The 16,840-nt window shown below is 43.2% G+C and overlaps 1 protein-coding gene across 2 annotated transcripts in view; it reads right to left on the bottom strand.

The window, feature by feature from the left end:
* nup214 (nucleoporin 214) overlaps window positions 1-16,840 on the bottom strand; it is a 35,442-nt gene that overhangs the window by 3,920 nt on the left and 14,682 nt on the right. For both annotated transcript variants that reach the window (XM_035527488.1, XM_035527489.1), the window contains exons 25-33: window positions 14,106-14,172; window positions 12,743-12,821; window positions 12,104-12,194; window positions 11,646-11,716; window positions 9,451-11,082; window positions 7,375-7,442; window positions 6,438-6,600; window positions 3,416-3,568; window positions 1,450-1,621 (exon numbers count right to left, since the gene is read on the bottom strand). In XM_035527488.1, the coding sequence (XP_035383381.1) occupies window positions 1,450-1,621; window positions 3,416-3,568; window positions 6,438-6,600; window positions 7,375-7,442; window positions 9,451-11,082; window positions 11,646-11,716; window positions 12,104-12,194; window positions 12,743-12,821; window positions 14,106-14,172 (2,496 nt within the window). The remainder of the gene's footprint in view (window positions 1-1,449; window positions 1,622-3,415; window positions 3,569-6,437; window positions 6,601-7,374; window positions 7,443-9,450; window positions 11,083-11,645; window positions 11,717-12,103; window positions 12,195-12,742; window positions 12,822-14,105; window positions 14,173-16,840) is intronic.

Raw genomic sequence — 16,840 nt, 5'->3', positions numbered from 1 at the left:
TAAACTCCAGATAGCCAGATTACGGCAAAGGAGGGGAAGGGAGTAAGGGATACTCTCTGTGTGTGTGTGTGTGTGTGTGTGTGTGTGTGTGGATGCCAGTTGTTTTTCGTCATGTGCAATAAATCACAAGTCTCCTGATGCTTCTCATCTCTGGAGGCTGGGGTACAACTCCCTTTGGGGTCGTAATCTCCCCCTTGGGTGACCCGACCCACTAAGGCTTTCCGAAGTGCCACCGTAATCTGTCGCCCAGCCAGGCGCATGATCCTAGGATTATCTTTCTGTAATCTAGCCCTCAGCTTCACTGCAAGATTCCAGACTTAGTGTCGCCTGGGCTGAGAGCCTTCACACAGCTCAGCAGGATGCCAGGAAGGGGGATGAGAATGCTATATGCCAGAATATTCCAGTCTGGGATTATTTTAGATCATGAAAGTCATTTTAAAGTTGTACCACTGTGTCCTACAGAGGAGAACTGGGAGTAATTCTTACCAGATACATCACACATTTGTTACTCACTAATTTGAGCAACACTAAATTAGTCAAGAAATTGACAAGAGTGATTGTGAAGAAATAGAGATTACTCTGGAAATCAAACATCCGTGCACATGCCATCTTTACGACAAAAGATTATAAACTCATTTATTCAATGCTGCCTATATCCGTCCTACAGTGGAAGTAATGCTGGAGCTATTAATGTTGCTGTTTTTCCCCTCTCCCTTCATGTTTCACATGGATTTTACTCTCCTATCATAAGAGGATAAAAGTATTTCCTAATACATTTGATTTACCTCTCCATTCAGCTTCAACTAGAAAATTAAATAGGCTTAAATTCTTACTTTTTATGGGTGGGGTGGTGAAAGCAATGGTCAGACCAAGTAAACAAAACCCAGCATTCTAAAAACCAGCCTCACAAAGGCTCCATGTGGTAAACACATGGTAACTCTCCCCATATATACAGGGTTGCAGCCAAAAGTCACACTTTACAAGCAGTGCAGATACAAGTACACATGTGGCACTCTGCTGTCTCTGCCGAGTTGATGTAGTATAAATGTGACGTGGTTAAGGACAACGGTGTGCAGTGTTGATGATGGAAATGATGCAGATCCATCAGCCTGTGATTCACCCCAACAGTTCAGCTAACAGCTGAGGCTGGCCCTCCATTTCTATGATTTGTTACTCCTTTCATTTGCACAGTGCAAGCCTTTTGGAAAGAAACCAATACTGCGATACTGATTATTACTAAGCAATGTATTCTGCAGACATAACCACAATGTCAGTGTAATTCACCTTGTTGTATCAGGTAAATGAAACAATCCAACACTAGGTGATGTTATCTGTCTTTGGAAACGCATCATTCAGAAATGCACAGGCCCTGTTTGTCTTTGGAGTAGGGCATGCATTTCCCCTCCATGACCAACATATCTCTGTGCTGGAGGTCTGGAAAATTCTTACCCGAATCCCCCCATGTTGGCTGCAGCCGTCCCCTCTCCAAACACCTTGCACGGGGTGGAGCCCATCGGGGTGTTGAAGGTGGGTGATGCGCCGAAGGTGGCGGAGCCACCAAAGGCAGGTGAACCCCCAAAGGCAGGGGGGCTGCCGAACACTGGCGCAGACCCAAAGCCACCTGCAGAGGCAACAGAGATAGGCAAGTCAGCCACAGAAACCAAGCTCTCTGAACATCGAGATATATATCAATCAAAGTATAGCTCTTTATATATATATGTATGTATGTATGTATGTATGTATGTATGTATGTATGTATGTCTTAAAAGGTTCTATAGACTATATTCTTATGCTTTTTTCCAATGACTTCAATTTATTACATTAATTCATGAATTACTATTAATTAAAAACCCTATATACACGGCATAAACATGACCTTCTGTTCTACCCCCCAAAAAAAGTAGCATTACTTAAAGAATTATTTTTAAAAATGCCCACATGAATAAAATAGGGTAATTCTAAATAAAGCATATTATAGCATTTTACTGTAAAAGGTTGTACAAAATCAAAATGAAACTAAAATAGCGGATTACTTAAAAAAAAGGGAAATGGACTCGACACTCCTTTAAATACACATTCATCTTCAAGCTGATCTCCGAGTAAGGAATAAATATAGTTTTCCTTATTAAAGCAGACACACAAATTATAGCAGGCAGGGTTGTATAACTGTCAATGTAGAGTGGATGCAGTATACCAAGAATGGTCTGGAAAAGAGAAAATATTCAGTGAGCAGCAGTTCTCTGGGCGAAAATGCCACATTGATGCCAGAGGTCAGGGGAGCATGGCCAGACTGGTTTGAGCTTATAGTAAAGCAACAGTAACTCAAATAACCACTTGTACAACTGAGGTATGCAGAAGAGCATCTCTACATGCACTCCACGTTAAACCTTGAAGCAAAGTGTGTGGAGGATATTTTCAAAGTTAGGAAACTCAAAGAAAGACTAGACTCTCAGAACCCCATGAAATCAATGTTATGATTGAAAGATCTGCCTTTTCTAATATAAACTGGTTTCTCCTCTTACAAATTGAGAGGCACTTTGCTTGCACAGCTGAAACGTCCTGTTTCTTTGGAAACCTTGCACTTAGTCCCGCCCCTCGGCTGCTATAACAATCACCATTCTCTGTGATGATTCACACAACCGTGTTGTATAGAAGGCATTCTTGTTGCTGCATATTGACTGCTAAGCTCATTCATTCTCCCATGCAGGTGCCGGCAGGGAGAGTTGCTCACTGAGCGTGCTCTGAAATTACAGCCTGGCTCCATGCACATCCCAGTGAATAATTGATTGAGTTAATGTAATTGGATTACACTCACTGGATAACAGCCATTAGCGAAGCCTCTGAAATAATCAACCATGACAGATGTGAATTTATAATGGGTAGCACATGAGGGGAAACAGGTTTTATACTTTTTCAGTCATTAGATCAAATAAACAAATGTCACTGGGTGAATGTTATATTTTCTTTTGTACATGGAAGGAGTGTATATCATTACTTAACAATGGCAGTCTATTTTCAAAATAAGAGAAGCAACTCTTTCTTCTGTGTATGTACACCTTTAGGCATTGTACTAGAGGGACTGTATGCATCTTATAAACTGATTTCTGTTCATTTTGCTGGGCTAATGGTGCGGTTTCACCACTAGGAATGCTGTCAGGGTCAGCTCAGCTACCAGGGTGGGTCGAAACAAAACATGCAGATGTTTAATCTAATGTACACCTGCCCTTCAACCATCATCACATTACTGTTACACTCAAATAATTCATTCATACAGCAGATAGATCCCACAATCCTTCACCAAACCCAATCCCAATGACGTACACATTCATATCGTTTGACAGCCGGTGCCTTATCGCAGTAGGGTGGATGTGAAAGGGAGGCACACCCGTCTTTTGGTCGGGAGAGGGAGGTGCACCTGTTTTGGCCGGAGTGGAGAAAGAGCCGAAGCCTTGGGTGGCCACTGAGCCACCTCCAGCACTGAACGTCCCAGAGGCCTTCTGATCTCCAAATGCTGAGCCCCCGAATCCGAACGTCTTTGCGCCACTGTTCCCAAACAGGGTGGTGCTCCCTGGGAAAACCAGGAGACGGGTTTATTCTTTCACTGTCCTCCAACACATCTCTGATTCAAGTTGGTAAAACACCACTCACAAGACTATGGTATTTTTTGCTACTGACATAAGCTGAATGTTCAAAACAACAAGAATTTATATAATCGCTTTTCAAGAACACAGACACTTACAAATACACAGCACATGGAGCATCAGAAAACAGTCAAGGCACATTAAAACAGGAACAGACAACACTAAATAAGTCATGGAAAGAGCATAGTGGAACATCAGGTATAGATTAGGCTTGGAAGGTTGCATGTTAAAGAAACAAGTTATGTTTTAAGGTTGAATTTAAATATGTTGAGAGAAGTAGACTATTGGACAAGTTAATTTAGTGAGTGCCAGAGGTGTGGAACAAATCTGGAAAATGTTCAATCACTGAAACTACTGAAGGTTGGATGAAGGAACAGTGGTGAGTGTAGCTGAATAAGACTAGAGAGTGAATGCATTTGTACTGAAGATCACTTGTTGCTGTTCAACATAAGGAAGTTGTGTTTCATCCAGAATTTAATTTCTGAAAGGCATGCTTCTAATTTACTATATGGTCCTGAGACAGACCTGGAGACCCATTTTGAAATGAGGTATGATATGTCCAAGGGGGAGAATGTACATGACAAACAAGAGGGATCCCAGGACTTAGCCTTGTGGAACCCCTGGAATAAGAAAAGAGATGGCGGAGGTGTGTCCTGGGAGAGAGATAAACTGCTTTGTCAGAAAGATAAGAGGTGAACTTGTTCAGGACAGAGCCACAGAGCCTTGACAGAAGGATGGAGTAACATACCATATCAAAGGCAGCACTTGGATACAAGTAGAATGAGGATACTAAGTGCACCCTCATATGCAGACAGGAGATGGTCATTAATGAATTTAACCATGGCAGTTTTTGTGATAAGGAAAGGACAAAAACCACACTAGAAAGGTTCAAAAAGATCATTAGCTTCAAGGTCATCTTAGAGTTGAACAGCAATGGCTCATTCAAGGACTTTTGACAGAAATGGAAGATTAGAAATGGAGCAGTAGTAATCAAAATAAGATGGGTGTAATGATCTTATAGACAGTAGGAACATGGCCAAGAAGAAAAGATTTACTGTCAAGAGCTGTGAGATGAGGGACCAGGGCAGGAGGAGAAGCTTCGGTTAGGTAGGTAAGGGACCAAGAGAGCAGGTGGTAGCTTTAGAAGTAGTAATGATAGTCATGAAAGAACAATTAACAGTTTTAAAAGCAGAAAGAGGACAAGTTACTGGCTAGAGGATGGAAATCCAGGGAGGAAAAGGAAGAGACATATGTAGTGTTAGTGATCAAAGAGTTTTTGATTTTACAAATGTTATCATTAAAGAAGTGTAGGAAAGTATTACATTTGTGGGGCTTAAATAGTTCATTAACTGTTAAATATTCATGGTGGGAGAGTTAAGTTGACTTAGCAGTGTGCAAGGTATCTTTGTCGGCAGATACATGCTGTTTATAAGCCCCAGCACAGACATAGTTTACGTTTCCTGTAGTCATTCTAGTCGATGACCAACCTGCTTTACAGCACGCAATGTATAGTGTACCAGAGAGAGGAAGTAGTGAAGGACACAGTTTTAATTCCCATGGGGGATAAGATATTAAGAGACTCAGAGAGAGCAGGATTACATATTGCAGCATGTTCTTCAGGAGAGGCAGGAGCAAAGTTTGTGGAAAAATGATGGTGTGTGTAAGAGTAAGAGGGTCAACAAACAGATTTTGGAAGGAAATAAGTCTTCTGTTGGAATGATAAAGTGCTATGAGAGGACCTATGAACAGACCTGTCTCAAACACCCCAAAACAGGTCTTGATTATGAAAAATAATGCATAATAATGAATAATGAATACTGGCAGCAAGGCTGAGAACATAAGCCAGCATGGGATGATTGAGTAGAGGAAGAGTGCTGCAGCTCATAGCAGTGGTGCAGGTGCAGTCAGGGCTCGTTCCCTCTCTGCTGAGGGTTAGGAGAGCAACAGGTCACTACAGGCTGCACGGGCCCACAGCGCAGCTGCTGCTACATCAGGGGCTGTTGGATGGGAGCAGGGATAATGGCTGAGGTTTCAATGGGAGATGAATCCACAGCCAGCACCTGCAGAAGACATCGTTGAACTTTGCTGATCTATTATTCTTGGGTGTTCTTAATTTCTTTCAGGCAGATGGGTCGAAATTAATCAAATCCCACCATAGTTACATAACGATCTTGTCATCTTTGACAACTCCCTTTTACATTTAAAACAAAAAACCAAACCACCAACAAAACAATTACTTTTAAACTTGGCACAGCACATGAGTACAACCATAAGCTGAAAAGCTCTGGAAGGACTACCACCAAAAAGGTCCATGCTATTATAAGTAACATTACCTCCCCCATTCACGACCCGTTTAGCCTTTGCAGCTGAGATACAAATGTATTCATACTCTATATATACACACACACCCATGACATACCAAAGCAGCTCTTTTCCTACAAGTCATAAGCTGCTAGAGGTGGCTCACCCATTGACCAGATCAAGTCCTTATTAATAGTATCTTTCATACAAGCCAAGGTTTATTAACCTTGTTATTTATGTATACTGTCTAGATAAGGTACACTGTCTGAAAATGCTATATGTTGCAGAACGTGGTACAAACTGTGTTCTATATGCATATTGTCGTTTAAATGTCTAATGCAGTACATGTCTGGTTACAGTATACATCAATAACACAAAACAGATTGCCTTTTGACTGGTGGATCCGGGGACCTCAAGCAAAAATAAATTCCATCTTAAAATTCCATCCCCCGTGAGCTTACATACTGTGAAACCTCTGGGAAATGGGCCCCTCACCTGCTTGGCTGGTCTGTCCAAATCCACCCGTCGCAGTGGTTCCAAATGGGTTTTTGTTTGCGGCGTCTTCGCTGGGTTTGCCTCCCAGACCACTGAAGATGCCCCCAGCTGAGGAAGCAGTGTTGCCAGCCCCTGAGCCAAATAGCCCCCCTCCGGATGAGGGCTGCCATGAGAACCAGAGAAGACAGAAAGATGTGTTTGGTCATACTGTTTATTTAAAACAAACTCATCCCTCATGTGGTAAGGATGCTGATGGAAACTGACTGCAATGATATGAAATGCAAGGCCCAACACAAGCTGAAGTTGTGATAAACACTGCGGCAAACATCAGAGAAATATGTGGAGAGAGACTGGAACAACAGAGCCTGGAAGACACTGGTAGACGGTACTGAGAAAAGACTTGGACAGAACAAGACATGGCTCTTTCTGGTCCAGAGACCTTCCAAGTCTGACCTGTATGCCTTCCTGAAATTGTAAATTCTTGTTTCCAAAGACTCAATTAAAGTTGACATTGATTGTACATCACTGATAGCTCCTCGTATATGGCACTGGTTTAAGGAGCACTCCTTCACTCTCAGTTAGGATCAAAGTGATATATAGGTTTGAGATTTCAGTTAAAGTGACTCAGCAAATTCAAGTGAGCCGCTTGTGTCATTTTCACTGGATTGTGAATGTTGCCAGTTGTAGGTAACTGATTGCTCCTCCTGTATGAGCATAGTTCATCTTAAATGTTAGGAGAGTATTGGCTTGGCTGTATTGACACAAATATATAATATTTAATTTAAATAGTCTATACAGTCTCAGTCTCTCTCTCCATTTAAAAAAAAATAAGAAGGTGTTTCTCAGGCCATTGTGGCAGAAAACATAAGCTGAACAGCAATGAGCTGGGTGTGGTAACAATGCCTCCTGTCTGACAGAGTGCTTCTAAACACATTACCTGGCCAAAGACGGTGGCGGTGCTGGGTGGCTGACCAAACACTGAGGGAGTAGGTGTGCTGCCAAAGGCTGTGTGTAAAGAGGGAGACGATACAGACCACAGTGAGAAAGATATGAGACAATACAGATGACAATGAGAACGTGTGAGATGATGTAGACGACAGTGAGAATGATGCAAGAACCTCAGAGTTGGCTCCTTGGTCCGACCTTTTGCAAAAGTGGCTATTGACTGAGATCAAGAATTTACACTGCAACTCAAACCGCATGCTGAGCATCTAGACCTAGTGCATATTCATACACAATAAAGCCTGTACAACAAAGATGCACAAAACAGGTCAAAGGTCAAGTATAATGATCAGGACTACATAAATTACAAGGGTGCACCACATGCTGTTTTGCCCCTCTTGCGACCTTCTTTTACATTATATAAATGTCTGAGAAGCAGGTACATCAGAACATAAACCTCTAGGCTTGGTCTGACTCACTCTTAAGAGACACCTGCCTTAGCTGCCGCTTTTATTTATCTATTCATTTATCTATTTATCTATTCATTCATTCTGACGAATTCATCTGAACCTCAGGGTGAGGCTGAAGTGATCGATTTATGATTTATCTTCTGCCCTTGACCCTTGCCGCTGCACTTCCGAGTGTCATCTGTCATTACTTACTACTATGGATGGCGGCTATAGGGAGACAACAGGAGAAACACCAACAGCAAGTCTTTTTTTAATCATTATGTCAGAAGGTGCGTTGAGCGGCTAGTGCGCAATGTCTAGCAGATCTCGGCGATATTCACAGCTCTCAGTCCTCTCATGTGAGGTGCTTTGGCAGGCGTAAAGATTGCATCATATAAATCCATCATGCTCATGGAAGGGATGACCGCTACCTTGGAAATGTCTGTACTGGGAAGCAGTTGTTTACTGCAAAACCATGCAACACTCACACTCAGGAGACGTCTGCATGAAGGGAACTGAAATTTTGAGTAACACAGCCTGGGCTATCTGGAAGGAAAAGCCCTTAAATTACCATTGCCAGGCAAACAGTTCAGATGCCTTCACAACAATAATAATATTACAAATCATACACAAAAAAATGTTCTTGGTGATTTAGATCAAATGTAAACTGAACCTGCAGATTTTGTTGATGACGCTGACTATGAGTGAGGCGAGTTGGCCAAATAAACCAGGGTGACCGAGTCATTGTTTTACTATGAAAATGAGCAATTTAACTTGTGCAGAAAATGCAGACCAACCTATACAAATTACTGACAGGCCAGGGAACATTTTCACAGGACATTCATTTCCCTTTATTAGACTTTGGCCTGATTATGTAGCACAAGAGAAAAAGAATTTCACTAAACATCCAAACTGGAAATCTGTGAAGAGAGAGCTTCAAGTCTGAGAACAGAATCTACCCTGCCCTCCAGAGCTGCATATCATTTCAATTAGCAAATTCTTAAGGGGGCAGAATTTGACCCCTAGAGTGCATGCAAACAGGTGGAACCTGAAATGTCTAGTCCAAAGCCTCAGTAAAAAGCTAGACAGCAAGCTGGAGAAGACGTGGCTATGGGCCACCGATCAGCTGTTCCACGGCGTGGCTCACCCACCCACCCGATGTTACCAAGAGAATTCTGGGAATTCATGAGAAGGGACGAACTCGTAAGAATGTAGCTCACGCCTTTAGATTAGGCATCTCCCGGTGGCCCTAAGATTAAGTCCCCAGCTGCCACCCAACAACACAGATACTAATGAGAGGCAGAAATTCCAAGACTGGTCTGGACCATCACATTAAATGTAACCATAATCACCATCATTTAAAATTAGTACAAACTGTTTTTAGTTACATTTTAAAATCAGTGCTACAAAATCCTTCAAGAAAAAAATTCTTCTTATGTCAAATAACTTATAAATTATACTTTTAATATTTGATTTTAATAAAACACCATAGTAACTACTATATTTGGGTGACTCTTTTACAAAGCTCTTTATCATGAAAAAGGATAGCATAATAGGCTGAAAAACACACAATCAATCATACACGCACATGCACACCTACACACGCAAAAAATGTTCCTTACCGGCTGTCTGCCCAAAACCAAATCCAGACGAGGTGGTAGTGGTGGTGTTGCTGCCAAATAAGCATCCCTGTCCAAAGCCGGTGCTGGGCTGGCCGAAGGCGGGCGTGCTTGTCTGCCCAAAGATGCCCCCCCCTGTGCTGACCCCAGAGCTGGTACTGCTGGCTCCGAAGGAGAAGGAGCTAGCACTACTGGTGCTGGATGAGCCGAATAGGCCTCCTGCGCTGCTGGAGGCCGGGGTGGTCGTTGCGACAACCGGCGTCTGACCAAAACCGGAACCACCTCCGAACGACGACTGGCCGAAAGTGAAGCCACTGGCTGAGGTGAGGGCGGGCTGCCCGAAGCCGGCTGTTGCCGCGACCTGCCCAAAAACTGGATTGCCAAAACCAGAGGTGGTAGAGACTGCACCAAAGCCGGAGGTTCCAAACACTGACGCGGAGGTGGTCGAGGCAGGCTGGCCGAACACCAGGGCAGGGGTGGTAGTGGTGGTGCTGGATGCTATAGGTGCCGCTGGGGCTGAGGGGGGTGTTGAAGATGTGGAACTAATGACGGGGGTGAAGCTCGTGACTGATAGAGTGGTGCTGTTTGTGCTGACAACTGGCTGAGCGAAGATGGAGCCAGGTGTAGCTGAGGGTGGAGCAGCAGCTGCTGTTACTGTGGCTGGTACTGTTGCTGGTTGTTCTAGTGCAGCAGGGCTGGGCGTAGGTGCTGGTGTCATCTCCGGAACAGGTGTGGGGGCAGAGGGTTCCGGAAGAGGTGTCGGTTCAGCGGGCGGAGATGTGAGGAGTGGGGGTGTGGGTGTGGGTGCGGTCGCTACCTCAAGAGCAGGAGCAGGCTGGGTCGGTGGCTTTTCCACAGACGCCGCGGCAGCCTCTGTGCTGGCTGGCTGGGAGGGCGGAGCCTCTTTCGTGACGGACACGGGGGACGGAGTGGACGAAACGGGAGCTTCGCGACTCAGCTCTGTGGAGGCCTCCTCATGCTGCGCAGCCAGGGAGGGCTCAGGTGGGGGTGATGGCCCAGGTGCTGGGGGCTTCTCGGTTGTGGCTGGGGTTTCCAGAGGAAGAGCAGCTGCCAGGAGGCTGCTGAAAGAGGCGGCTGTAGAGGAGATTGAGGAGGTGGGAATGACAGAGAAGGCTGGTTTGGGGGTGGATGATGGTGCAGGTTCAGGGGGTTTAAAAACCCCAGCAGCATCTGCGAGCGTGTGGGGTGCGCTGCTCTTGGAGCCGTCCGCTGTGCCTGCGGAGTCCAACCCGTTACCAGCAGCAATGGACTTTGGTTGTTGAGCGCCGAATGTGAATCCCGTGGCGAGAACGCCATTGCCGGACTGTCCGAAGGTGAAACCCACTGAGGTTTTAGGGGGCTCCTTAACCTCGTCGCCCTGGCCGACTCGCAGGTCAGAGAAACTACCCAGGGTGTCTCCTGTGACACCCTGGGCTTTGGGGGCCTGGAAAGAGGGGGTGGTGGAGATCAGCTTGGTGGGTTCACCCAAGGTGGGTGGAGGGGCAGACGAACTGGTGGCCACTACAGAAGTGGTTGGTTTCGGGGTGAGGGAGATGGGGGTTTCTGAGGCACTGAACAGCATCTTCCCTGTGCTGCTGCCAAAGGAGAACTTACTCACTGGAGCCACATCTTTGGCTATGAGAAGATAGGGACAAACAGATGTGGAGACATATCCCAAACAAAAACATTTAAATAATAACATGCAAAATGAGTCATCAATTGAGATATACTATTCATATACTATTTTTGAAATAAAGTGTGTTTGATTAATATAATCTGTATATGGTTAATATCACCTAAATATGATAAGCATACACTAAAGTATACAAATAAATAATAAAAATGGTTATTACACAAAATTGGATTTTTTTGGGTAACTTTTCTACAGTTTGTGATACAATAACCATCCTTATGCTCCTTTCATGAACTCTGTATTTAAATAATCCTGAGTAATGTAGCTGATATGAAAACAAAACAAAAACAAACAAATACAGCCTGAAAAGCCATATTTAAGCACATCAACATCAAACAGCATGGTGGCTTATTTTGTCCAGCAGAATCAAGCACACACACACACACACACACACACACACACACACACACACACACACACACACACACACAGAAACACACAGACACAGGAAAAACTATCAAACAGCTCAGAAGCATAACCAATGTGATGAGAACCCCATAGTTACCTTGTGAGGTGGCAGCTGGCTGAGACTGAGATGATGTTGAGCTCAGACAGAAGGAGAATCCACCCGGTGGCCTTTCACAGAAAGGACACATGCACACAGAGCAATTAAACCCGACTACCTCACAAATCAAAGTCCATCGCATGCTTGGAATTAAAGAGTAGATTGTGGCAAAAACAAACTAATAAAACAATATCTTAAATACCTTAACACCCAGGTCACCCTTTCTAACGACACGATTCAATTTGAAGCGTGTGAATGACATTTACTTTATGACTTCATTCCCACAAATAAACAAACAGATAAACAAACAACCATTCTAAAGTATTAAAGTTCATGGCACCTGATGCTTGTAAATAGATAAAAGGAAGCTCAAATGAATAAAACATAATAAACAGCATATGGTTTGATGGACAGGTATAGGTAAGCTTGAAGGGTGTGAAGTTTGAAGAGACACTCACCCTGTAGAGAAGGAGAAGCCCTTGCTACTCTGCTCCCCGAGAGAGGGTGTAGAGGTGGAGACTGATGGGGCTTCAGCCTTGGGGACTGCACCTACGTACAGACCTACACCTTCACTATGGGGCTCGCCAACACAGTCAATATTTCAAAGGATTCAATAATTATAACACAGAAAAGTCAACTTTGTGATACTGAGATTGTGTAGGTGGTATCAAAGGTGTAGGTGAGGAAAAGGTTTAAATATCATAGGAAAAATTATACATTTTTACATTACTACAAGTTATGGAAAAAAGCCTGTATAAAACGACATTATATAGTACTGAACTTCAATCATTTAAGTGTCTTGAGAACATCACTGCTCAAGTGTAAATTGAAAGTGAAAAGACCATTTAAATTAAAATGCATATTACCCACCACTACTTCATTAGACGATAAGGTGTAATAAAACAAAATCAACAGGCAGAAACAACTAGCTAACCAAGTTCCTGCCACCTATGAAGAACGGCATTCAGTTTTTCTGCTGAGTTGTGGCATTACAATATTGAATGCTGACAAGCCGAATTCTTGTTTCCATTTTGTAATGGTCACATTTTCTGGGGTGAGTGGCAGTTCAATGGAGTGCAAGTCGACCACAAGCATACCAAACACAAAGCCCTGGGGTGCCGGAGGGGTATTCTCTGGAACTGGGACAGAGACCTTTACTGCAGTCTGGCAGGAATTCTGGGGGAGAGTCAAGATGAGTACAACAAAGTAAGTTCACATTGTTATTAACAGACATTCTGGTGTGCTGACAAATTTAGTAGGTACAAACTGCAGCCCATCTGGTACCATGAATTGTCTTTGGTAGCCATGCACTGGCCCTTCAGACCCGTGATGATCAGGGCAGAAGGTGGCTGACAAACTGCACTACAGCCTGTAATTGAATGCTTATAAAAACCACATATAGCACCAGTGTACCTGTGAAAGTGACCAGTGAGTGCAAGTATAGGAAAGGCATTTCTAATAAAGTGACTGGTGAGTGTATGAATATCATGTTGCTTATAAAGAGGGGGGGGGAGGCCAAAATATATAAACAGGAAAAGCATAAAAAAACAAACAGATTTTATCTTCAGAATTGTGCTTTCTGAGTAAAGCCATTTTGTCTTCTGAGTGTCTGGTAGAGGGGATGTTGGAGCACCTGGCCACACCACCTCATTACGGTTGTGTCCTGCAAGAGGTGCTGCAAGTTTCACATCCCTGCTAGAATTTCAGAGGGGTCTGGGGTATTTCACAGTGCTGTTCCGGTGTCTCCTTAGTTCCACCATATAACAGATGACGCCATCTCTGCAGCTTCTTGTTCTACACATGCATGTTAATATAGGCTGTACTACACACAAGTACAAGCAAAAGAAAGACGTGTGTGTGTGGTTATTCGGTCTCTCTGCATCAGGAATGTGCACCCACGACAGCTACATCAAACAACTCTGAGGGCTGTTCGTACGAGTGCTTCATGATCAAAACAAGTCATTATCGAGAGCTTCTGTCACATTTGTGTATTTGCAGGAGCAAGAGGAAGTGAGAACTCAGTGAAAAGCTTCAAGGTTTATCAAGGTCCCTTCTCATCCAGCTAACTTTAAAGGAGCTCACACTTGAGCAGAGTCAGTCTTCCTTTACCATGCATCACTGATATGAACAGTGAGAAGGTTCAAAGTTCCCAGCAAAGCGTGTGCCTCAACATACCAACCTGACTTTTAGCAGGACTGTAAGGAAGATACTCAACCATCAGTGAAGAAATTAAAATTTAAGCTTTGGTGCTTGTGAAAATAAGAAAAAACAAACAAACAAACAAGCCTGCTACTTTTCTGTGGAACTGTTAATGTTTAAATGAACTGGAAAAAAAAGGTTATTCAAAACATCTCTTTACAGAATATCGGAACATGAAGACAAAAGGATGGCTGAGGTACAGGCTGTCTTGGAACAAGTGAACTTGTCTGGGCTACAGGTTAATGGCCAAAAAGAACTCACTCTCTTGGCCTCCACAGAGGCCAGGACCTGCTGGACAACTTGAGCTGCAGGCACAGGTACAGAGGAGCTGCAAGAGAGGGAGAGGGAGAGAGCGAGAGAGAGAAAGAGTGAAACAATTCAGTTCCGACTTTGGTAAGCGAAGCTAATGTTTCAGTCCAACACTGCAGTGCGTTAGTGATCCATTACAAGTGAACAAATGATCGAAATGCTAACTAAGAAAAGCATGCTCATCAAAAACCCATGATGTGTCTTAATAGTCCAGCTTTACAATGTGCTGCTTTAAGTCTTTTCGTTTTTATGGATTACACAATTTATGCTTCAAACAAAAGCTGTGAGCTTCAGACTAAGATAACATTTTTTCTTTTTTTCAATAGCAAGTTGAAAATATTAATCTAAATTCTGTGCCAATTCCAATCCAAGGAATCCAAAAACAGTAAGAAATACTTTTTAAAAATGATGGGAAATAATTAAATGTGAAAAAAAGAGAAAAAAACAATTACCAGAATCTCTGACATAACACTTCAAATTATACACTACAAACATACATGTGTGAAAAGAGCACAGTAACCTACGCTCACCAATGGTATAAAACCATGTGTTAAACAAAACAATACCACTTTCTCTAAGCATTAATCTCTGCATTGTATGTTCTGAAGCTGCCAATAATGTGAATGAATAATGTTAGTGTTAATAAAGCCTTTTAGTTTCCTGGTGAGGTTTTGGGGGGGTCCCCCATCCAGACAGTCAACACAACAACAGCACCAGCTCTGAGAGCACGGGAAGCCAAGTGTTATGTAGAGGGCACAAAATGGCTGTGGAGGTATGGATGCATGGCACGCATTCTGGTTAGGAGCTTGTGTGTGTGTGAGGGACTGAATATGATCGAGGCAATAAGCCAATAACAATGACTGTGTGTGAGCGACATATCCGCCTATTCAGAGGCAAACAATAGTGGATGCAAAAGGTGGGATAAGACGACTTTGTTTGGGATATAAATGCACATCAGTGTTTGTGTGCGTGTGTGCATGTGTGTGAGAGAAAGAGAGATTCCTCATCAGTCTCTCAATATGCAGTGCAAGCACTGCTGAAGCTAAATCAGCATGGGGAATACATCATCACTCTATTGATCAATACAGACAAGGCAGAGAGGACACCAAGGACACATTCACACCCACACAGCCTATTAAAAAAGTGTCCCCATATTCTGCTCAAAACCTTATCACAAACAGCCAGCATGTCCAAAGAAACAAACCCACCACTGAACAAATGACCAAACTGAAAGGGCATCAGAACCAGAAAACAGCACAGCAGTGCACATATCAGTCCAGCTCAACATAACATAACAAGCCCTTGACATCCGCATGCTACAAACCATCCCTCATGAATCATTTGTGAAATAAACATCACCTTAAAAACAATACCTTAAGCATGCAGAGCATGTAATCGGACATATGCACACTTCGACCACAGATCCATGAATTTTGACTCATTGGTTCCTCCTTGTGGTCTACAGGGGTCACTCAGGTGCTACATGCAGCAGGTGTCCACCACATTAGGTTTATCAGACAGACTATAAATATTTGAGTGTTGGCATTAACGTTGTATGAGTGACCATGGAGACTGCATTAAGCAAGACCGGGGGCACCTCTCTAACTACTTCCACCAAGTCAAAGCCACCAGCTGTATGTAATACAACGCCTACAAGCATAAAGCTACAAGACGTAGCCCTGTCACAACTCTGGAGATGGTTTACTAGATTTCAAATAACCAATCCACTTCAAAACAAAGGTTCTCCACAGGAATTTGCTCACAGAATTTAAAAGAAAGAACTGAATTAAGAAAACCTGAGAGTTCATGAGCTAGAACTTGAACACAAACAAATTAAGCAAAACAAATTTAAAGGGAGGACAACTAAAAAAATAAAAAAAATAATAAAAAAAATTAAACAGGTGGAATGCCTGAGTGAACATCTCAAACTCTAGAGACGTGTAAGAGAAGGCTGAAAACTGGGCCTGTTCAATAAGGCCAGTATGACTGTGTGGTTGCACTGGTGCACACTGGAGTCGTGATGTGTCAAAACCATGTCACAAGAAACAGCAAGAAACTTCTGGCATTGTATTGACCACTGTACAAAGAAAGTTGTTTTCTCAGCTAATGGCCAATAAGTCTTAATGTTTCATCACTACAAAAAATTGACACATGCTACTGTTACATGTCTGTGAAATATATCATTGAGTTTTACTCAGAAGTTCTGTTCGCTTACCCAACCTCCCCAAACAAATGAACAAGCAATGAAACAAAAATCTACATGCATTAGCCCATCAAGTCATAGTCATTCTGTTCTGGCATCACTCTGGAAAGTGAGCTAAAAATAATTTAAAATGTGCTGTCCAGCCATTACATTGATCATGTACAATCTTTGCCCTTCAGGTAAATCAGGATGGCTGAGTCAGCCGACAGACTGTGCTGGCTGCCCTGCTCTCCAGCTCTGACCTGTTACACACGCAGATAATGATCTCCATCCGCACGGTCCCTTTACTGCTGAGCTGGCAACAGCATTCTCTAGATGACTGACTGGATCACCTGCTGTTTGAGGCTTGCAGAATGGGACAGAGTCACCCAGAATGCACCTCCGTATAATTAGCTTTAAAGGGAACTCACCACGATACATTGTCAGTTCTTAATGAACCCATTTTTCCCTCCAAAGATCAAAGCATCCTCTTTTATGCTTACCT

Source organism: Electrophorus electricus, chromosome 6 (assembly GCF_013358815.1).
Source record: "Electrophorus electricus isolate fEleEle1 chromosome 6, fEleEle1.pri, whole genome shotgun sequence".
Classification (NCBI taxonomy): Eukaryota; Metazoa; Chordata; class Actinopteri; order Gymnotiformes; family Gymnotidae; genus Electrophorus; species Electrophorus electricus.
This window is presented reverse-complemented; position numbering and strand designations above follow the sequence as displayed.